Raw genomic sequence first — 24,682 nt, 5'->3', positions numbered from 1 at the left:
AGTTCACACAATGTTTGTTCTTACTAATTCTAAGGTATGTGACTATAACAAGGAAATCTGCTACTTACTAGTAAGTGCAGGTATAACATGCTAAAATGTCCATCTCCATAACAGAACATTATTACTACTTGCAAAAGGATCATAATCTCAAAGGGGAAAGAATAAAACAAGGGAATGAACACAAGAAGCCCAAAGTCTTTCCTTCCTTATGGTCAGTTATCTCTCCCTCTCACCACGCTCTGCTATTATTTCCAATTAAACTAAACCTAATGACAGTAAAAATAACATGTGAATTTCTCCTTCTTCCTCTGAAGAAATATAAGTGCCATTTTTATAGTGATAAAATTTGCCTCTTATAGGCCTGTATTGATATTATTGCTAATCTGTCTGGGGTACTATTTTTCTCTAGGCCCAAATGTAACAAGTCTAATCCAGCATATATTTAGCATTTGTGGCTTCAGTATTTTAGATTTTTCTAAATTTAAGGACAATATTGAAGTTCTCTAATATGAAAAATTCATCATGTTGCAGAGGCATAAATTTAAATCATGCTGTTTCTGAAACCCAACACAGAAGTCACTGAACTAGTGAACTGGATCCTCTGACCCATTCGTTTATGTAAATCTTAAAAAAAGAAAGCAAATTCATTTAAGTTTATAAGTTGTTATTCAAGTTTATGACTTCCCTAGTGGCTCAGCCTACAATGCAGGAGACCCAGGTTCGATCCCTGGGTACGGAAGATCCCCTGGAAAAAGAAATGGCAACCCTCTTCAGTATTCTTGCCTGGAGAATTCCACGGACAGAAGAGCCTGGTAGGCTACAGTCCAAAGGATCACAAAGAGCTAGACATGACTGAACAACTAACTTTCACTTTCATTCAAGTTTATGAGTTAAGATAAGATACTTTTCTTCCACCCTAACAGTAGCAGCGGTTCTGCAAATAGTCTGTGAATTATTTGTTCCTCAAAACATTCTGAACTAGAATAGAGTTATGATTATTGCATAACTTAAATTTAATGGAATTCAAACTTTACTTGTAATGCCCTCACTAAGGGCCATGTGCTAATGTTGATGGACTGAAAAAAGATTCTTAAAGTATGAAAGTTAATCTAAAAACTTTAAAAAACATTTTATTTTTATATTCATACATAATAATTATTAAGCGTCTGAAAGAGTCACTTAATATTTTTAGTTAACTTTATAATCCCTATGTTAGAGGGGAAGTGATAATTGTTTAGGGGTTTCTATCAGGTCTTGGGAAGAACTACAGGTAAACTGCATGAAGTATTTACATTAGCTCGGGTTCTCTCCTCCAGGGCAGTTTCTGACACACTTTACATGCTCTCTGTATGATGTGTCAGTGTGGGCATGTACAGCATGCCTGTGCTTATGCATGAACTGAATTTAAGTCTGATTTTAAGATATCAGCAAGCAGAATAGGAAGGCTTCAGGTCATATGATCCAAAGGATTCAAAAGGCTGCTTTGGTGATTGCAGCCATAAAATTAAAAGATGCTTACTCCTTGGAAGGAAAGTTATGACCAACCTAGACAGCATATTAAAAAGCAGAGACATTACTTTGTCAACAAAAGTCCATCTAGGAAAGGCTATGGTTTTTTCCAGTGGTCATGTATGGAGGTGAGAGTTGGACTATTAAGAAAGCTGAGCATCAAAGAATTGATGCTTTTGAACTGTGGTGTTGGAGAAGACTCTCGAGAGTCCCTTGGACTGCAAGGAGATCCAACTAGTTCATCCTAAAGGAGATCAGTCCTGGGAAAATATACAAGCAACTTATGTAGCGCAATTCCAGAAAAATAAATGACCCAATCAAAAAATGGGCCAAAGAACTAAATAGACATTTCTCCAAAGAAGACATACGGATGGCTAACACATGAAAAGATGCTCAACATCACTCATTATCAGAGAAATACAAATCAAGACCACAATGAGGTACCACTTCACACCAGTCAGAATGGCTGCGATCCAAAAGTCTACAAGCAATAAATGCTGGAGAGGATGTGAAGAAAAGGGAACCCTATTACACTGTTGGTGGGAATGCAAACTAGTACAGCCACTATGGAGAACAGTGTGGAGATTCCTTAAGAAACTACAAATAAAACTGCCTTATGACCCAGCAATCCCATTGCTGGGCATATACTCCGAGGAAACCAGAATTGAAAGAGACAGGTGTACCCCAATGTTCATCACAGCACTGTTTATAATAGCCAGGACATGAAAGCAACCTAGATGTCCATCAGCAGACGAATGGAAAAGAAAGCTGTGGTACATATACACAATGGAGTATTACTCAGCCATTAAAAAGAATATATTTGAATCAGTCCTATTGAGGTGGATGAAACTGGAGCCAATTATACAGAGTGAAGTAAGCCAGAAAGAAAAACACCAATATAGTATACTAACACATATATATGGAATTTAGAAAGATGGTAATGATAACCCTGTATGCGAGACAGCAAAAGAGACACAGATGTATAGAACAGACTTTTGGACTCTGCGGGAGAGGGAGAGGGTGGGATGATTTGGGAGAATGGCATTGAAACATGTATACTATCATGTAAGAAATGAATTGCCAGTCTAGGTTCAATATAGGATACAGGATGCTTGGGGCTGGTGCACTGGGATGACCCAGAGAGATGATATGGGGAGGGTGGTGGGAGGGGGGTTCAGGATTGGGAACTCATGTACACCTGTGGTGGATTCATGTCAATGTATGGCAAAACCAATACAGTATTGGAAAGTAAAAAAATAAAATTAAAAAAATAAGTAATTAGAGAGATCAGTTCTGGGTGTTCATTGGAAGGACTGACGTTGAAGCTGAAACTCCGATACCTTGGCCACCTGATGTGAAGAGCTGACTCATTTGAAAAGACCCTGATGCTGGGAAAGATTGAGGGCAGGAGGAGAAAGGGACAACAGATGATGAGATGGTTGGATGGCATCACTGACTTGATGGACGTGTGTTTGGATGGACTCCAGGTGTTGGTGATGGACTGGGAGGCCTGGCATGCTGCAGTTCATGGGATCGCAAAGAGTCAGACATGACTGACTGACTGAACTGAACTGAACCCTTTCCTCGCTTCCCTGGTGGTTCAGATGGTAAAGAATCTGCCTGAAAAGCAGGAGACTTGGGTTCAATCCCTGGGTCAGGAAGATCCCCCGGAAAAGGAAATGGCAACCCACTCCAGCATTCTTGCCTGGAGAAATCTATGGACAGAGGAATCTGGCAGGATACAGTCCATGGGATTGCAGAGGTGGATGCCACTGAGCAACTAACCCTTTCACTTTACTCCTAAACTTGTTATAATACGTTCACAGTTTTTTTTTTTTTTAAAGACATGGTACACCTGATTCAGTGAAATTTTTCACAGAAGCTCAAAACGAAATACAGTAAAATTAAACTTCTCTGGTAGGTAACCCGCGTAGCAATGTACATAACTGCCTGCCACCTCTTTTACCTGCTGTACCATCTTTATTTCTCCCCACTTTGACAGCACAGTATCGGTCTCTTTTCAGAAGAAAATTTTTGTCCCAGCAAAGGGAAAAACTATTGAGCTAACTTAACCCACTAATCCTCATTGGAATCAGCAGGGCTGGTAGAGTCCAGACTTTGCCTCTTGACAACTGCATGACAACTGGCAAGCTGGTCTCCAAGATGCATTTCCCTCACCTATCAAAGGGAATGAACAGTCGGAATGACTAAGTTAGGCTTACTTACTATATACTACACAGAAGTGTTGACATTATCATCAGCAGGTCATCTATTCATTCATTCATTTCAGCACATATTTACTGAGGACAACTATGCTCCAGAAACTATTCTGGGTCCCAGGAAGTCAAAGATAAAAGTAAAATCCTTCCCTTGTAGAACTCTGATAGTGAGCAAATCATGCAAAGTTGTTTGAGGGAATCAGGGAAAACCTCTGAGAGTGTGTGCATAGTACCTAGAAAAGGTGGGAACACAGAGCTGGTAATTTAGGTGGGGCAATGAGAGAAAAAAGACTGTTCCATCCTTTGAGGATAAAGCACTGCAAGGACAGGTGGTCCTCTCAGGGTCTTGGGCATCTGATTAAAGCTTTTCACATGTTGAAGAACAGAGTTCTCCTCAAGGCTCTCCATAAACCCTGTGGCAGTCTCTATCATTGCACTTCTACAGTACATTACAATTTCTACGTATGTGTCTGTCTTCACCACTACATTGGGAACTGTTTTATATTATGTCTCTAGTCATTCACTGACAAATAAATGACATACACTTATTACGTATTGAATGAAGGAATGGATGGATGATTTAATGAATAGGAAGAAAGAGTAAATATAGAAGAGATATAACAGCAAGACGACAGTGTTTTTCTTATTTCAAAGTATACTTTGGATCCTGTTCAATATACTGATGAAAAATATCCTCCAACAAAGTCCTTTAGGTAAATATGCAAAGCAAATCCTTTCAAGATTATGAATTAACATAGAGTATCTTTCTCTACCCTAATAAGAGCAGAGGTTTTGGAAATATGTCCCTAGCTCTCTCTCCACAGTATTTGAACACAGATGATGTGTACCATCTGTGTCCTTGGGACTTTGGGAGATGGTTCCTCAGTTATTCCCATGAGCTTGAAGTATGTGCCTTCAACATGTAATCTGTATAAGGCAAGAATTTATGAACAAATGGGATATCCTAGGAATGAGCAGAGGGTAAATGGAAAACTGCATGTGAAATAGGGATAGGACATGTGGGGGTTGGAAGCGGTCTGTACAACCGGGTTTTCATCTTTTATGGACCTGGGAAACAGAGTATCTTTGGGAGAAAAGAGCTTAGGCATATATATTTTTGGTTTAACAAGCTCACAAATCAATCTGATTATTCAGCAATTCAACTAGGATCTGCTTTACATCTCATAAACAAACACTTCTGGTTTTACCTTTTTGGGTTCTGGCATATTATTAATATAAATAGTGTAGATTCCACTTTTATTAAAACCAGCTTGATATACATCTGCACAGTCTCTAAATGGCTTTTCTTCCTCTTTTTTTCCTCCCTTTAGTAAAACTGCAAAAAAACAAAAAAGATCGCAATATGTGAATATCAGTACCATTAGTTCCCAAATGGACTTCAAGTACACCCAAGCAAGTCTTCATTTCCTCCAAACAAATGTCAATGTTGCATTTATTGAAACATCAATCATAGGAACAATGCTAGATTTTGAAGTGATAGAATTACAAAACTATAAGAAAAATGTGATTAATTTATAACTGAGTATTTTTTCATATTTCGCTTAATTTCTTAGATCTTGTTTTTCTCTATCACTTTTAGAACATCAACTCAATAGACAAATAATCTGATCATGAAATACTGACAATTGGTAACAATTATGTCAACATTTCTGCAATATTCCTAAAACCTTCTTAGCTACATTTTACAGGAGAGTTTGAAAAATGCTACCATTTTTGGAGCAGGAAGAGTTGAAGATAAATTCAATATAAAAATACAATATAAAGGTTTAATATGCTAAAAGAAGGATTTACTATTTTTCTGGGGCTTTATATTGAAGTTCTTCTAGAATTTTTAGTTTTAGAAAACTCTCAAAATAAAAAATAGATGTCTCTGATCCAATTTAAGTATCTAAAGTGAAAGAGAAGTGAACTTTGATTTTTATTTAATGGCCTGAAGTTAAGCTATCAGGTAGACAACATAAAAATAGAAGAACAAAAATCAGTAAGATTTGAAATTATGTTATATAAGTGGAAGAGCTAAATAGGGGCTGGAAGTCTAATAGAAAAAGAAATTTAATTAGAGATAGTCTCTACTGGGAGGAACTTTATTTTTATTCACTGATCTTCATCCATTATTAAATTCTTATTATGAGATCAAAATACAAAGATGATTCATTTAATAGTTTTTAGCTAAAAATATATGCAGCATACATAGAAATTATTTATGATTTAGTATTTTCTAATAAATATACATTATTCTAGCAATTTGCTTCATTACCATTTTCTTTGAGGTTAAGATTCAGAATATTTTATAATTTTGCCCTTAAAGTCTCTAGTTGTTTAATCATCTGCTTTAAATCACTCTGAGTCACAATGATATTTTAAAATAATAACATCAAAGGTAAACTATAAATAAATGCTTTTAAATTGATTTTAAATGTTCTAACAATCTAAAATACTAACCTGATTTCAATTTGACACACAATATTACTACTTTATATGTAATTAAAAATGAACAGTCTAATCTTTATAGGAAGAATGACTATCTCAATATAAACTTTTCAAATTTTCAAAAATAACTATGATTCAAGTAAATGAAATATCCATGTCAGATATGTTGCCATAACAAAAATACAGAATTATAACATTTAATAGCATTATAGTTCTCTATATAGCTCATGTTTACACTAATGATTTTGCTTACTTATACTAAAAAGTACCTCTAAATATCATCATCACAATTGCAATATCAATACAAAATAAGTAATCAAGAGGACTAACAGTTCATATGCTAGTAAAGAAGCACTGCACAGAATGCATGCAGATAGCAATTAAAAATGAGAATTTATGTACTCAAAAGCCATCTTTAATGGCATTGGGCATGTCAATGGATTATATAAAGGTCTTTTTTTCAAAACATCAGTGCATTTCACTTGTGCTCTACTTACTTTAGGCTATCTGGACTATTATTTTTCTAAAATAAACTTTCTAAATTGTAAATGCTTGTTCTTCTGTTGAAAAATTAAAAATAACCAAAACAGATGCAATAAAAAAGGGATGTAAAGAAATATTAACTAAACTTTATAATCCCATGAGAGGATGCACAACACAGGAAGATGTGGTCAAGAGGAATTTAACGGTAAACCCATTTTTCTTTTTTGGGTTAGAGATGGAGAAAATAGTTTCTCTAAAGAAAGAGAAAATTCTTCCTTGTTAAATGTACCACTTCCTGCCCTCCCTTATTTCGTTATGTAAGGCGAATACATTCCTTTCCCACTTCTCTGCCACTTCCCTTCCCCTTTTCTTTTCCTCTTCAGGATGATGCGGGTGAAGGTTGTTGTATGGGAAGAGGGAAGTTATTTCACACACATTTTCAATAACACAGAAAAAATGAAAAGTTAGATATTGTCTTATTTTCTGGAAACTAATTTATAATATGATGTTCAAGCTCTGAATGTAAGTCTTATAACTAGAAAGATGGTTTGAGGAGTCTACTATAAAAGGTACAAGTAGTACCTTGAAAAAAGTACAAAGAATTGAAATACACTTTTCAAGAAATGTAATAGAAAAAAAGCCTATTTGAAATGACCAAGGTTTTGACTGAGCAGCATAGAGAACACAGCTGAGGTTAGATAGCATGCATTTGAATGGCATTAAACAGCTTCACTTTAGTGTTTGCAATCTAGAAGTGGGGGTGAGAACTTGAATAAACATCCTTCCTTGGGTCAGGATTTACCCATACAAGGGGCTACTGCCTGAAAGGATGGTGAAAGGAAGGCACTAGCAATTCACCTGAACCGTTCCTTCATGTCTCACTCTCAGACTGAAGATAGGAAGAAAGAAAAAGGTTAGGAGGAGGCAGATAGTAACAGTGGGGTACAATACTATGGTCATGTTGTAGTTATGGCACCATATCTGATACAGATATTTCATTTTCTTGAAATACAGTCTGGTGTTTTTGAAATATTGAAACACATTATTTCCAGAAAGATTAGACTGCTTGTTTTTACTTAATGGGCTTCCCTTGTAACTCAGTTGGTAAAGAATCTGCCTGCAGTGCAGGAAACCTGGGTTAGGAAGATCCCTGGGTTAGGAAGATCCCCTGGAGAAGGAAATGGCAACCCACTCCAGTATCCTTGCCTGGAAAATCTCACGGACAGAGGAGCCTGGTGAGCTGCAGTCCATGGGGTCGCAAAGCATCAGGCACGACTGAGCGACTAACAGAACACTTTTACTTACTTATTAGTAACAGAATCCTTGAAATTTTGATCCAGACTACACTTAGAATACTACAGAATTTGAAAGCAATTTAAAAGTTTCATTCAGAGCTTACCTTTACATCTGTATAATATACTATGGTCTGATGGCCCCTTCTATGGGAGTAGATTGATTTTCAGTTCCTCTTGCTTTCCTTTTAATGTATAAAGTGGGGTGCTTATGAGGCAAGTATGTGAATTACATAACAAAGTGACTGAATTATAGTAAGTACCAAGAAATGGTAGTTAGTTAGTGTTATGGTAAAAATATCATTGATGGCAACACTATATTATTTTCTTTCTTATGGAAAAGACATTTAGGCTGTGGAAGGATAGCCAATCTATCACACATGTGGGTGAAGGCTACTGTGTGGGAAGCAGAAAGCTCTTTCACACATATTTTCAATAACACAGAAAAAAAGGAAAAGTTGGGTATGATGGATGTTGAGTGGAGTGGTGGATGTTACTGTCTTCCATCCTCAAATCCAAATACTGCAGCTGACTCAACGCAGGGAAGTTATATTTGACTGGTTACATGTAGGACTATATCAAGTTGGCCCCTCCCTGTCAGAGTTGGGTAACTGGATTATTTCATTCATTGACTACATCCGGTTAAATCACTATTAAGTCAAAGAAACCCAGTAATCTAATCTTGCTGTATGTGCTAGTCACTCAGTCATGTCTGACTCTTTGCAACCACATGGACTGTAGCCCACTAGGCTCCCCTGTCCATGGGGATTCTCCAGGCAAGAATCCTGGTGTGACTACCATGCCTTCCTCCAGGGGATATTCCCAACCCAAGGATTGAACCCAGGTCTCCTGCGTTGCAGGCAGATTCTTTACCGTCTGAGCCACCAGGGAAGCCCAATCTTGCTGTATAATATAAGCTCTATCTATTAAGACTTAAAAATTATTGCAGATGAAATGATATATGATATGTATACCAATATACTGCTTATAGAGATTTTAATCTTATAACTCCAATTTTCATGACTATTTTCTTTGTCAAATATTGGAGAATATAAAATTTAGTGTTATTACTAGATACTGTAAAACTAGAGATAGTAAACATTTTAAAACATAGAAAGACCATAACAAAGATGAATTAACTGAACAGGATAAATGATCAGAAACAAGGATAAATTTTTGTAGGAGGTCTTGAGATTCAATAAGATGGAAGATAATGCCTGGAGGAATATAAGATAAATGGCAAGAGACAAACATGAAAAACCTGATGGAAGAAGATACAAGAAGCATCAACTGGACAGAGCAGGGAGGGGCGATCTGGACGTATGATATGGTGTTTTAGTTTCTGAAAATGTAGTTTAACTTGTTATAATAATACACTGGTTTAAAGCATAAATTTGAAAAAAATGATCTTTACCTCTAAAAGTTCCTTCTTTGACCACATACTCTTATATTTCTTCTCCCGTTCTTTAATTCTTATGAGTTTGTCTTTCTTTTTAGAGTCTAGATCCCTACCGTGACTATCTGCCTTCTCCTAACCTTCTTCTTTCTTCCTATCTTCAGTCTGAGAGTGAGACATGAAGGAACGGTTCAAGTGGAATTGCTAGTGCCTTCCTTCCACCATCCTTTCAGGCAGTAGCCCCTTGTATGGGTAAATCCTGACCCAAGGAAGGATGTTTATTCAAGTTCTCACCCCACTTCTAGATTGCAAACACTAAAGTGAAGCTGTTTAATGCCATTCAAATGCATGCTTTCTAACCTCAGCTGTGTTCTCTATGCTGCTCAGCCAAAACGTTGGTCATTTCTAACAAACATTTTTTCTATTACATTTCTTGAAAAGTGTATTTCAAATCTTCGTACTTTTATCAAGACTAAATCTTACTGTCTTCTCTCACTATTTATATGTGACCTTTTTTTAATGCTTTGCTATGAAGATCGAAGACATTTGAAATAAGTCTCCTTTGCCTATCTTTCCCCTTGCCTTTTTTGTTGACCTCTCTTAGTTCCCTTTTCTATTTCTCTAATTGTCCTTTCTCTTTCCTCTTCATTGGGTTCTGTTCCTCTCTTCACCTACCAATAGATGTTCCCCAACATTCTATTCTTGGATCTCTGTTCCTTTTTAATTTGCTCTTTTTGCAAACCATCTTCCATGGCTTCAAACTTTTACACAGATTTGTAAGATACAAGCATTTCTGACACTGTGTGTTTGCTGTCCTCATGACTTCCAGATTCACATTTCTATGTTGGGCAGTTCCTAATGCTACTCCAACTTCATTTGTTTAATGTTACTAATATTTTCTCCAAAGCCAATGTTGTCTTATTGATCCCGCTGTCTTCCCTCTGTTGTCATCATTAAAGATTAGTACAAGCCTAAACATAAAATGGGCTTCCCAAGTGGCTCAGTGGTAAAGAATCTGCCTGCCAATTCAGGAGACACATGTTCAGTCCCTGGGTACTCTTGCCTGGGAAGTCCCAGGCCTGGCAGGCTATAGTTAATGGGACTGTAAACGACTAGGACATGACTTAGCAACTAAACAACAACAAATACAGGACAAATAGACTGAGGTTTTTAAATTGTTTTCTCAAATAAAAAGACTGCCTCTTATTCTTTCTTAGTTTAACCCATCCTATAATGACAATTTCAGTAAATACTGATTAAACATCTGCTCTTTGCATGACTTTTTCTAGACAATGGAGATATAGACATAAGAAAACCACAATCTGCCCTTAATGTGATGACTGTCTGATGAGAGGAAGACCCATTTGTAGGTCTTCCATGATATCTCCAAATAGCTATAACCACGGGCAGTATCCTCCACGATAGGGAAAATCCAACTCAAGCTTGCTTAAGATAAAAGATAATATACTGAATCATGTAACTGAACAATCTAGGATAGAGCTTTAGGGAAAGCATGATTGGGTTTCAATGTGATCAAGAACTGGTTTCCTTATCTTTTTCTTGACTCACTTGTTGTTGGCTCTCTACCTGGTTACAAGATGGCTAGAAACAGCTTCTCAGGCTAATGTTGCCAGTTTAAATATAAGACCAAACACAGATAATGCACACAATTACTGTTCGCAGGTAAGCATCAAGTGCATTGACAGCGGGCGCAGAGACTACATGCTATTTCTGACATGTAGACTTGGGGAAGGCTGTTCAGAAGAGATAACATCTGCATGACCAAAACATGTAAAAAAGCTCTCTGAACTAAAATTTAAGAGCTTTACCCATACCAATATCAGTAAATAAATCTAGACAAGCCTGACGAAGGAGTCATTATTCATTCCTTATCTATACAACCAAATCTCTGTGATCTAACAGAGACACAAGCAGGTGCATGTCTGTCTTTCACCAGCCAACATTGGGTCAATAAGCAATATAAGATACGGACTCTAGCAGCTGTTAACTTTATCTGGGCCTTCCCTTTCATTTGCTCAACCAATTTCAATCCAGATGGCATGTCTGCCACCAGGCCAATTTTAAGGAAGAACTGTGAAAGCTAAGGCAGAGGGTCACTTCAATTCAGATGAACCCTCAAGAGAAAACTTCCTGGAATGTGGAATTGGTAATTTTGAGTCTCAAAAAACCTAGCAGAGAACACAGAAGACAATTAGCCTTGCTACCAGAGACGATATAAAAAACAGGAGTCCTTGATCCTACTTATTTTCTAAGTTGCTATAAAGGGATCAATTCTTCAATTATTCTTTTTAAATCTTACATATGGCTAGTTATTCATATCTCTCCAGTATTTAGAAAACATCAGAATGTATGTAGATCACATTATTGGTTTAAGGATGTTCCTTGTGGTATATTTTTGGCTGTTAGCATTAAAGAGATGGCAGTACTAGGAACTGACCTTAGCCTGTGATTTTCAGCACAACAGGTCATTGAAGATAACTGAACATACAATGAGTAAAACTGCATCTTTGGCAAGGTGCAAACAAGCAAGACTGATTAGATTCTTTACTCTTCAGGTGCGGGAGCATTTTGTGGAAAAGCCGTCTGAAGAAATTCCCTGATATCCTAATTAATTTGAAAGAACTTTTAGAAGTGGGAGAAGGCAATATTTTAAATTTCAAGGGTGTAGAAATTTTTTAAAGGTTTATAGGCAATATTCAATATTTCAATATTTTGTGGGTGGGTGAAGATGACTTCCCAATGATTTCATAAATATATATCACATGTATATAGCTATATAAACAAGATTGTTAAGCTTATAAATTAAAAGCTTCAAAATTGGTCTTATTTCATAAAAGATATATGCATATGAACCTAATTTTTGTGGGTTGATATCCACATGATTGTTTTCAACCTACAAAAACGCAATTACCTATGATTAGTCTAATACATATGTAATATAAATTGCTATGTCACAAAATAACAAGCATATATTTATAAATACTTTGAAGTCTTCAGTTAAGTAGCTAAAGGCTTCCTTTTGGAGAATCTACTACTCCTTTTACTCACGGTCTGTTAACTGTGGTATAAGGGCACATTTGAATATTTTTTACTTGCTGCATTATAATTTTAATTAAATTTTTGTAAAAAAACTGTTTTTACTCTCACTTCTTTACATGTATATATTTTGTAGATAACATATAAAATCTTAACTATCATCTTGGTGGAACTTTAATAATTGTGATCAAATCAATCAGCTTTAATTAAATACTATGTGCTTAACTCTGAATTTCTTGCACTAAGTATGGTTTATATGTTTCATTTCATACTTATAAACATCTTATGAGATGGATTTATTAACATGTCATTTTATATATGAGAAAACTGAGGTTTTGAGATGCTAACTTCACCAAAACTTATAAGTAGTTTAAGTCTTTAACTGTAAAGCCAAAAATCTTAACTACTTCTTACTGACTTCTAAAGTAATCTCAGACTCGGATAGAACTCTAATACATCATTTGTCACACAGTGCTTTCCCAGCAATACTTAATTGCAAAGGTCCCACCCAAGGTCTTAGGTGGGTCATGAATAAGCACATGCCTTAATTATTAATGGGTACAAGCTCATCTCATGGAAGCAAGAAATATGGAAAGAATGACAGGATGCAGAAATGACAAGAAAGAAGATGAAGATATGTTGAGAGAAAGATAGAAGAGAGGTACAGGTAGCAGAATTTTCTGTGAGATGGGAGCTCTCAGCAGAAATGTGAAGCAGTGATGGCCCTCAACTTCAAAAGAAGAGGATTAGGAAGTAAGAGGTCCCTGAGCAGCCACACTGAATTTAATAATGTCCATACCCTACAAGACATGCTCATCAGGATTTTTCCCCATTAGTTTTACATATTATAAAGCCTAATTACTTGATCCTCCAGCCTATGAACCATTTGCTAGAAGCTACAAGTTTAGAGGAAGGCTGGTTGGGAAGGTTGAGAATGGGCATGTGTGTATGTTTGTGCTCATCTTCTAGAATTAGGCCAAGGAACAATAAGAAAATTGATATATTCCAAGTACTTTTTGTTCTTATGAGGAAACAATATCAATTTTTTAAAGTAGGCAAAAATAAGAAATGATAATAGTTTAGGCAGTATATCATATAAGGGATAAATTATATACATTTAAAAAGGCATCATAGTAATATGGTACAAATTAATTTATGCTGATGATTAAATTATTTTTAAAAGTGGTAATTTTATTTAGTATTATTATAGGAAAAACAGAGAAGAGGATGAAAATATTGCACAAAATTTGCCATCATAATATTTTAAAATTTTCTTAAAATTTTATCACTTAAAGAGACACATTATTTAAGAATATTTTGCTGCTGCTGCTGCTAAGTCGATTCAGTCGTGTCCAACTCTGTGCAACACCAGAGATGGCAGCCCACCAAGCTCCTCTGTCCCTGGGATTCTCTAGGCAAGAATACTGGAGTGGGTTGCCAGGTCCTTCTCCAATGCATGCACGCATGCTAAGTCACTTCAGTCACATCCAACTCTGTGCAACCCCATGGACAGCAGCCCACCAGGCTCCTCTATCCATGATTTCTCTAGGCAAGAATAGTGGAGTGGGTTGTCATTTCCTTCTCCATTTAAGAATATATTACTCATTACATATAACTGTAGGTAAATATATACATTTTAATAATATTGAGACATGCATAATGTACAGAAAAGATTAAATCCATGTGGACATGCATAGTACCCTATGTCACAGATGGATTGCTAATTTTATGGTGCTTTTTTTCAGTATGGAATAATGAAATGTGAAGTAATTCTATATAATATTATTTTAATTTGATTAGTGTATTTCAATAAATTTTTGAACACTCTGCTAATGTGAAGTGACCTAATGTATATTCAATGCATATTACACTTAGAGCAACTAAGAATAAAAAAATTACTAAAAGTTGAAAATGGATTTACATACAATCTCTGTTTAATCAAATGCGCATTCACTTTTTATAAAATTCACGCCTGTGTTTTCCCTTTAGGCACCCTGATGGGCAGTTACGAGTGCTACATGATCCTTGTTATTTGTTCAGAAGGTCATTTCATTAACAAATATATCTCAGGTGTTTTTTTGTGTGTTAATTTCCCATGTAATGTTTTCAGTCTGGCTGGAATATATTGATTTTCAACAAAACATTCCTCATGCATGTGGGAAGACTTAAAGGGCATCTTTTGTGCTTTGAGTGGACAAATAATTTCAGCAAAAGCCATTAGAAATGGAATGAAAGGGCTTGCGCAATGCTGTAAACATGGAGAGTAGTTGCCACATGCTTATGAAAATTGACAACAACAAAAAACCCCAAAGCTTATCACTTTGAAGTTCTAAATAAACAAAGGCTGACACCATAGTTGTGTCACTTTGACTCTTGTGGTGAGATACACCTGAACACTACTTTACCAGCCATGATATACATGGGATTATGCTCTAACTTTGGTTTCTTCAGTCCTTATGAGTGACACAACACCAAGAGAAGATATGGAATGATTGATAGGAGTCATAGAATGCATGACTTTGGGGTGTGGTATTTTCATGTTAAGCAACCTGGCAGCAGTGCTGGAACTAGAACTCAGTTGCACTTATTCCTCTTCCTTCTAGACCAGCATGCCTTGCCCTCTCGACGGCATTTGCCAGAGCTGCTCCAAGACACTGGTGAGGAGTCCATCTCAGTCTAAGTACTGTTCTAGGAACAAGGGCTGGATTTATTATGGTTGAGATTTGGTTTATTTGTCCACTTATGAGTGTGTATGTGGGGCCAAAGCAACTGGCAAAAACTTTCTTTAGGATAAAATCTCCATTTAAAATTAAATCCACAGTTCAGATTCCTTGTTTTAAAGCAACTCACATTGGTTATGAAAACAGAAGATTCACACCTAAAAATAATTATGAGTACTCTCAAAGACATGATAAAATTAGAAGAGGTTTAACTTAAACAGTATTAAATTTACTAATTTATCATAAATGCATGAAAAATATTATGATTTATTTATCTATTCTTGGTAGGTCATATAGTGTGATTGGTAGTGTGATTCCTTGCCAGAGACAGTCCCGCTTAGAATGTGAATACCCAAGCCAGAAGTAGGTTAAGATTGCAATATACTTAGAAGCAGTCATATTGTCGGTATTCTTTGAAAGAAAGTGAAAGTCGCTCAGTCATGTCTGACTCTTTGAGACCCCATGGACTATAGGGAATTCTCCAGGCCAGAATACTGGAGTGGGTAGCCTTTCCCTTCTCCAGGGGATCTTCCCTGGGACTGAATCCCTTCCAGGGATTGAACCCAGGTTTCCCACATTGCAGGCGGATTCTTTACTAGCTGAGCCACAAGGGAAGCCCAAAGGGTATTCTCTGGTTGAAAATAAATGATGAGCTCCCATAAGAAGCTGAAAATGATTCATGCAAAGATAGGCACAATAAACAACAGAAATCGTATGGACCTAACAGAGGTAAAAGATATTAAGAGATGGCAAGTATACCCAAGAAGATGGCAAAAAGAACTGTACAAAAGAGATCTCAATGACCCAGATAACCACCATGGTGTGATCACTCACCTAGAGTCAGACAGCCTCAAATGCAAAGTCAAGTGGGTCTTAGAAAGCATCTCTATGAACAAAGCTAGTAGAGGTGATGGAATTCCAGCTGAGCTATTTCAAATCCTAACCGATGATGCTGTGAAACTGCTGCACTCAACTTACCAGCAAATTTGGAAAACTCAGCAGTGGCCACAGGACTGGAAAAGGTCAGTTTTCACTCCAATCCCAAAGAAAGGCAATGCTAAAGAATGTTCAAACTATCACACAATTGCACTCATTTCACAAGCTAGCAAAATAATGCTCAAAATTCTCCAAGCTAGGCTTCAACAGTATGTGAACCGAGAACCTCCAGATATTCGAGCTAGACTTAGAGAAGGCAGAGGAACCAGAAGTCAAATTGCAAACATATGTTAGATCTTAGACAAAGCAAGAGAATTTCCAGAAAAACATCTGCTTCATTGACTAAGCTAAAGCCTTTGACAGTGTGGATCATAATAAACTGAAAAATTATTAAAGAGATGGGAATACCAGACTACTTTACCTGCCTCTTAAGAAATCTGTATGCAGGTCAAGAAGCAACAGTTAGAACTGGACATGGAATAACAGACTGGTTCCAAATTGGGAAAAGAGTATGTCAAGGCTGTATATTGCCACCCTTGTTATTTAACTTATATGCAGAGTACATCATGTGAAACACCGGGCCGGCTGAAGAACAAGTCAGAATCAAGATTGCAGGGAGAAATATCAATAATCTCAGATATGCAGATGACATCACCCTATGGCAGAAAGTGAAGAGGAACTAAAGAGGATCTTGATGAAAGTGAAAGAGGAGAGTGAAAAAGCGGGCTTAAAACTCAACATTCAGAAAATGAAGATCATGGCATCTGCTCCTATCACTTCGTGGGAAATAGATGGTGAAACAATGCAACAGTAAGAGACTTTATATTTTTGGGCTCCAAAATCACTGCAGATGGTGACTGCAGCCATCAAATTAAAAGACACTTGCTCCTTGGAAGAAGAGCTATGACAAACCTAGACAGTGTATTATAAAGCAGAGACATTACTTTGCTAACAAAGGTCCATCTAGTCAAACCTATGTTTTTTTCCAGTAGCCATGTATGTACGTGAGAGTTGGACCATAAAGAAGGCTGAGTGCCAAAGAATTGATACTTTCTAACTGTGGTGTTGGATAAGATTCCTGAGAGTCCCTTGGACTGCAAGGAGATCCAACCAGGCAATCCTAAAGGAAATCAGTCTTGAATATTTATTGGAAGGACTGATGCTAGAGCTGAAGCGCCAATACTTTGGCCACCGGATACAAAGAGCAGACTCATTAGAAGAAACCCTGATCCTGGGAGATTGGAGGCAAGAAGCGAAGGGGATGACAGAGGATGAGACAGTTGGATCGCATTACCGACTCAATGGACATGGGTTTGAGCAGGCTCTGAGAGATGGTGAAGGACGGGAAGCCGGGCATGCCACAGTCCATGGGGTCACAGAGAATCGGACATGACTGAGCGACTGAACAACAACAAGAACATTAAAGTTTCTTTGCATTTGACTTTTAGAAAGTCTTCTGCTAAAAAAAAAAATCAATATTTTGCTTATAGATAGTTAAACCTCACTGTTTAGTTGCAACATTATGCAGGGTTTATTTTGTCTCCCTTCTTAAAGCATAAGTGGCTTCCCAGGTGGCGCTAGTGGTAAAGAACCTGCCTGCCAATTCAGGAGATGTAAGAACCGCTGAGGGTTTGATCCCTGGGTCAGGAAGATCCCCAGGAGTAGGGAACGGGAACCCACTCCAGTATTCTTGCCTGGACCATCCCATGGATGGAAGAGACTGACAGACTATAGTCCAAGGTTTGAAAAGAGTCAGACACGACTGAAGCGACTTAGCAACTACACTAAGCATATGAGATTTTTTGATAAAGGTTTCATTCTACGGTTGCTGTGATGCATGCATACTGAATGATGTTAACAGAATATTTTTCCTTATTTTCTGAGTTATTATAGGTGCTATTTGGCTTAGTATAAAGTACCACAGCTTATTTGTAACTGGTATCCACTGATCCATTTTTGTCCCTGGACTTAGGGGAAAAAACTTGAATTTGACTTGAGTATGGATGAACCCAGGGAAATGATTTAGTTAAAATTCTATTAAAAATGTTTTGTGCTTCTTTGTTTTAGCCAACCAGGCTGTTAAAGCACAAGAGAAGAAGGAATGGAGTTTGTTCATAGCAATGTTAGAACATCAAGGCAACACTTTTTTCATGGCCTTTCACCCTGGTAACTTCCAGGCCCAGCTGGAGTTGAGGGATACCCCTCTGCATTTTAGAGAGTTTGTTTTCTGAAACTGAAACTGTAATTCCAAAAGAGAATTAACCACAAAATTTCAAATTTCCCCCAAAAGATGTGATTTAGTAATAGTTCATGGGAGAGGTCAAGGACTGTATTATTTCTTATTCTGTTATCATTATTTTGGCTATCTTCTATTCACACAATTTTTTTTTAACAGAAATTATGACTTTTCAAAAGGCCGATAACATGCTCCACCAAAAAGGAGAAACATACCATTTCCAAAAATAAATAGTCACTTTCCCCTTAAGCCATTAGGTTTTGTGAAAGGAAGTGCTAGAAGTGTGGTTCATTTTAAGGAAATTGTAAATGTTTGACATGTAATTTTCTGTCAAGATAAAGCATTCCCCTCATTAAATGGAAACAAGTGCTCACTGTAGTGTTCAGCAGATGACTTCCTGTATTTTTCTTTCTCTTTCTACCTAATGTTAAATTGTGCATTACAAGTAGTCAACGAGAAACCAAATATTTTACTAAGTCAATAAAAATGATATTTTCTACTTTTATCAATGTTTATATGAGTGACATTCAAAAAGTTTTAATTTCCTCCCATCACTTGTGATGTTTTTAAGAGTTGTTCTTAACTCAAGGGACTTGCAGGAGTTCAAGCTGTCTCATCCCTTGACTGAATGATTTACTTCACAAACTCAATAGACACTGCACGGGAGGTAAATTCTTTTCAGATGGTAGAATTATTCTGAGAACAGAGCCAAATGTCCCCTCAGCACTGCAAAGGAAGCAAATGCCTCATTTCCCCTTTTCAGAAGGCCAGAAGCCTGAAAATAATGATCAAACGTTCCGTACCATTGCAATCAGCCCCTGGGAAAGACACATTAAACCAAATAATTGCGATCGCTTAAAAATTTGTAGTATCAGTCATTATCTCTTTCAGATGATATGAAAGAAACTTTTAAAATGAACTTCAAGAGAAGCTTCTTATGATTTGAAATTTTTATACTTAATATTAAGGAGCTAAGCATATAAATATGCTCTTGTCTCTTGATATTTATTTTTAAGTTTCTTTTTATTCCTCTCTACCCTGAGTGCTTCTCTACCTGAAACTGCTATCCACCCTTTCACATTCAACATTTGGATGGGGGTGGACAACGTTTTAGGGAAGGAAATGGCAACCCACTCCAGTACTATTTGGGGCTTCCCTCAGGGCTCAGTGGTAAAGAATCTGCCTGCGATGCAGGAGCCGCAGGAGATATGGGTTCTATCCCTGGGTTGGGAAGATCCCCTGCAGGAGGAAATGGCAAACCACTCCAGTATTCTTGCCTGGAGAATCCCATGGACAGAGGAACCTGGTGGCTACAGTCCACAGGGTCACTAAGAGTGGGACCTGACTGAAGCGTCTGAGCATGGGCACGAAACATTTTCTGCTTTTAATTCATCTCACTCATTTTAGCCTGCAGTCTACACAGTTGAGCTCTACAGTTCATTCAAACTCCCTATGCAAGGCAACAGCCCAGTTCCAAAGTTCAGTCTGTTTGTTTGAACTTTCTGCTTTTTTGCCACTAAAATAGACCCTATACAACAGTCTTTTCTCTATGCTTATAACTGCTATTTTGGTCGCCTTTTATCTGTCCCTTAAAGAACTCCCAATTTTCTGTATTTGATTCACATTCTAAATATTTTAAAAGGAGTTCATAATATATTATGTAATTTCTGTATTTTATGGATTTCTGTAATTCACTCTGTAGGTCTTCTGAAATGGTACACAGATTTGTGCCAAGTATTTGCACTAAGTAAAGGTAGGCTAGTTTTTATCAGATTCTTGAATGGATTTATAACCCCCAAATGGTTTTGTCATTGCTTTATACACACGTTGAATGATTCCATTGAACAGCATGGCTTTACCAACTGTCTCCTCTGAGGACACACCAATCGATATGGTCATCAGGATTTTACTACTCAACTCCAGACTCATTCCCCTGCCTTCCATAGTCACCTCAGTCCATATGCTCAAACTAAATCTTGCCTTCTAAGCCTGTTTCTTTTCTCATGTTGCTGATTTTAAGAAATATCATCAAAATTAGTCAATCCAGAATTTCTAATATATTTGAGTTTACTTCTAAATAAGTGGTTATCTCTTGTTGATTCTAACTCTTTGTTCATAAAATTTCCCTCTAGTTGCCTTTCCATTTGCCCTGGATTGATCCGGACCTCATTATTTCTCTCCCAGAAGATCCTTTTGAGAACCTGATGAAAACCATCAATATACCTTTTCTCTCAATCACAGTATAGTGGATAATGTACAGAATCAAGATGTAGACTGTGGGTTCAAATCTCAGCCTTCTCACTTGCTAGCAGTGTAATATTTAAAAATTATTTACCTTTATATGCTTAATTTCTTCATCCATCAGATAAGGTTAATAAGAGCACTTTGTTTACAGAGTTGTTGTCAGAATTAAATGAGTTAATATATGCGAGGGGCTAAGAGACTGGTTCATACTCTCTAAGTATTTGTTAATATTTTAATAAATGACAAAACATCCATCTGGTCCCTCTGCTTCCAGACTTGTCAACTTAACAATGTGTTGTTCCTATACTGTGACTTGGGGTGATTTTTCCAAAACGATAATGTCATTATTGTCCTTATATACTGACAATGACCTCTTATTGCTTTCAAGGAAAACACACACACACTGCTTCTTTGATCTCCTTCTGCTTATCTTTCTAACTTCATCTCATTGTTCTCCTGCCTTCAAGTCTGAGAAATGGGCTGTGCATTTAGGTGTACACCCACCACCCATTTTGATAACTCCTGGCAAATATACATGTTGTTTATGCTCTCCGGAGTACCCTCGGTTCTCTTCATTTTGAAGACTTAGTCACTGTCTCCTCATTAGAACCGTCCTGCCTGTGTTTTATTCCTGGATTGACCTTTTCCAGCTATGCAGCCTTAGGCAAATTACTGATAGCTTTTGGAATTTATAAAATGGGGCTAACCACAGTAGTTTCCCTTATACTGTTATTGTGAGGACTAAGTTAAAACACATAAAGCATAATCAATGCCTGAATCATAATAAAGATTTAACAAAAGCCTTACTTATGAAGACTCTGCAGATGCTGGATTCTGCCCTCATTCCTCTGTCTCTGTCATGATTCTAGTATTCTTCCTGGGTGTTTCACTAGTCCCCTGGCACCCTGGCCTCACGTCTAGCAAATATTTACGAAATACAATTGTCTGTTTACCTATCTCTTTCCCCACCAAATTCTAATTTTCTTGAAGCCACAGACAGTACACTTTTCTCTCTCCCTAGCGATCTGAACAGTACCTGGCATATTACAGGAACTCAGCAAATATTTGTTAAATAAAAATAGATGGATATCTTTATCCTCAGAAGAGAATCTGAAGCAAAATAGTTGCTCCATAACTATTTAATGAGTGAATGACAAGTTTATAAATCATATCTTGGTATCACAGGAGTATGTTCTAAACTGATTTGGACAGTAAGAAAATCAGTCAGTGTAACTTTGCAATGGAGCCTAAAGACTATTTTCTGTATTTCTTCTTTCTTATTTTTTATGGTTTGTTAATAATGAAATTCTTGGTCACATAATATCATGTTTGTCTGGTGTGAGTTCAAGGTACGTGATGATGCTTCAATCACCTCTCAACAGAGATGACTACTGGATGTTGATAGTCACAGTATCTGATTATCCTCCCCCAAAGAATTCCAAACCTTGCTTCCATGCTGTTATCAATGTAAACTATTTAATTCCCAGAATAACTTGAATTGCCAAAAACCTGAAGCCGTCAGCTAAGGTTTGACACTATGATAACATTGAGAGCAATATTTCTTCAGTGGTAATGTTTCTAAGAATAAATGCAACCAAGTGTTTGCAGACAAAGATTAGACAAAAATAAGTGTGTTACCCAGAAGTCTTAAAAAACAGACACAATTCAGTTTGCAATGACTATTTGCCTAAGATACTACTATTGCCTGTTAAACAACAAGAGGAAGGTTTGCTAAATTATTTTAGAAAATGACCTTAAGTGATTTAGTATGAAAAGTGAAAGTGAAAAAAAAAATACTACATAACCCTTGATGCTATGAGTTCTATACAAACCTCTATTAATTCTTACTCACCAGGAATTGAATATCATGATTCTATTTTAGTGATTCGGAAACTGAAGTTAAAAAGAAGGAACTTGGATGACTGTCAACAGTCAGATACTCTAGAGCACTGTATTCAGACATTTTCTGTGAAAGAAACTTTACTTATAACTAGCACCTAATAAATTTACATTTAGTTGAATTTTGTCACTTGGAGGAAAAGGAAGGAATTAATGTTTAATAAATCAAATATGTCCCATACTTTTGTTTTAATATAAAGCATCTAATTTAATGTTTCCACTATCATTGTGAAGTAGATATAATTAGCCTACCTAAGAAATGATTAGCATGCTCAGTCCTATCCGACTCTTTGCTTCTCTGTGATTGTAGCCCACTAGACTCCTCTGTAATGGGATTTTCCCGGCAAGGATACTGAGGTGGGCAGCCATTTCCTCTTCCAGGGGATATTCCTTACATGGGGACCGCACCTGTGTCTCCTGCTTCTCCTGCATTGCAGCTGAATTCTTTACCACTGTGCCACTGCGGAAGCCCCTATAAATGACTAAACAGCTTCATAAAGATTAAATTAGTTGCCAATGACAGAAAAAACTCAGTAGAAATTTTTCCTTCTGTTTTGTAGTATTCTATTCAGGCTGTATCCATAAATGACTGACTTAGTCAAGTTAGAGTGAGAAGACCCTTAGGTCAATTAAAATTTTTGCCTTTTTGGATTATGACATTTTTTGAAACTCAGAAGACTACTCTTTGCATTTTTTTTGAAATATGCATTTTAGAAAAGTGGTGCATTTATTGTAATGTATTGATTTAGGGCTTATTTACATATATTCATTTTTAAAGAGAGAACATTTATGTATAATCTTTGATAAGTAACTAATTAACTTGATAAATGAATTTTTGGTCTTAAGAAGGAAAAGATTTTACTCATGTGTTTTGAAATTAGAATGAAATAAGTTTGTTTCAGTAACTGATATTTAATCTAGTGGACTTCCGTGGTGGTTCAGATGGTAAAGTATCTGCCTGTAATGCAGGAGACATTGGTTCGATCCTTGGGTTAGGAAGATCCCCTGGAGGAGGGTATGGCAACGCCTCCAATGTCCATAGAATCCCATGGACAGAGGAGCCCACAGGGTTGCAAAGAGTCGGACATGATTGAAGCAATTTAGCACACATACATTTAATCTAGTATTATGCAATTAGTCATTTAAAATTTTAAATTCACCGTAACTAAATGCTATGGTGCCAGTGAAAATGAAGTAAAATCTTTGTAGAAAACTTAGTGAGAGACACATTCCATTTTTGTGTCTCATGAATTCTTAAATCACCAAATACTTAGTAGACTACTTAACTGTAGGATTAGAGAGAAAAAAAAGTCTAACAAGAAGCAAATAAAGTCTATGGTTATGAGAGCATGGGCTTCCCTGATAGCTCAGTTGGTAAAGAGTCCACCTGCAATGCAGGAGACGCAGGTTCAATTCCTGGGTTGGGAAGATCCCCTGGAGAGGGGATAGGCTACCCACTCCAGTATTCTTGTGCTTCCCTTGTGGCGCAGCTGGTAAAGAATCCACCTGCAATGCAGGAGACCTAGGTTCACTATCTGGGTTGGGGAGATCCTCTGGAGAAGGGAAAGGCTACCCACTCCACTATTCTGGCCTAGAGAATGACATGGACTGTATAATCCCATGGGGTCACAAAGAGTTGAACACGACTGAGTAACTTTCACTTTCACTATTTGGGCTTCCCTTGTGGCTAGCTAGTAAAGAATCTACCTGCAATGAGGGAGACCTGGGTTTGACCCCTGGGTTGGGATGATCCCCTGGAGAAAGGAAAGGCTACCCACTTCAGTATTCTGGCCTAGAGAATTACATGGACAGTCCATGGGGTCGCAAAGAGTCAGACATGACTGAACGACTTTCACACACTATAAAGGCATAGAATCCATTGGATAATAGCTCAATATGTTTACACTGTGTGTGTGAGAAAGTTGGATTATAAAACATAGTTAAATAGGATTTGTTTTATAATTTTATCATTAAAAAGAAAATAAATGTCTAGAGGTATGAAGTATTAGACAATTTTTGTCTCCCTTTGTAGTATTAGTCACTCAGTCCTGTCTGACTCTGTAATCTCATGATCTGTAACCCGCCAGATTCCTCTGTCCATGGGATTTCCCAGGCAAGAATATTGGTGTGGGTTGCCACTTCCTTTTCCAATTACTTTTTGTATGTGCTCTATAATAGAACAGGCATAGTTATAATAGAATAGGCATAGTTACTTTTCTCATATGCTGAGTGATGTTGTG

At 37.0% G+C, this 24,682-nt stretch overlaps 1 protein-coding gene across 1 annotated transcript in view; it reads right to left on the bottom strand.

Moving 5' to 3' along the window:
- Nucleotides 1–24,682, bottom strand: part of ANGPT1 (angiopoietin 1) — a 298,338-nt gene that overhangs the window by 60,069 nt on the left and 213,587 nt on the right. Inside the window, exon 5 of the mRNA XM_069600381.1 lies at nt 4,937–5,064. Coding sequence (XP_069456482.1) covers nt 4,937–5,064 — 128 coding nt within the window. The remainder of the gene's footprint in view (nt 1–4,936; nt 5,065–24,682) is intronic.

This window comes from Ovis canadensis, chromosome 9 (genome assembly GCF_042477335.2).
Source record: "Ovis canadensis isolate MfBH-ARS-UI-01 breed Bighorn chromosome 9, ARS-UI_OviCan_v2, whole genome shotgun sequence".
In the NCBI taxonomy this organism is placed as follows: Eukaryota; Metazoa; Chordata; class Mammalia; order Artiodactyla; family Bovidae; genus Ovis; species Ovis canadensis.
This window is presented reverse-complemented; position numbering and strand designations above follow the sequence as displayed.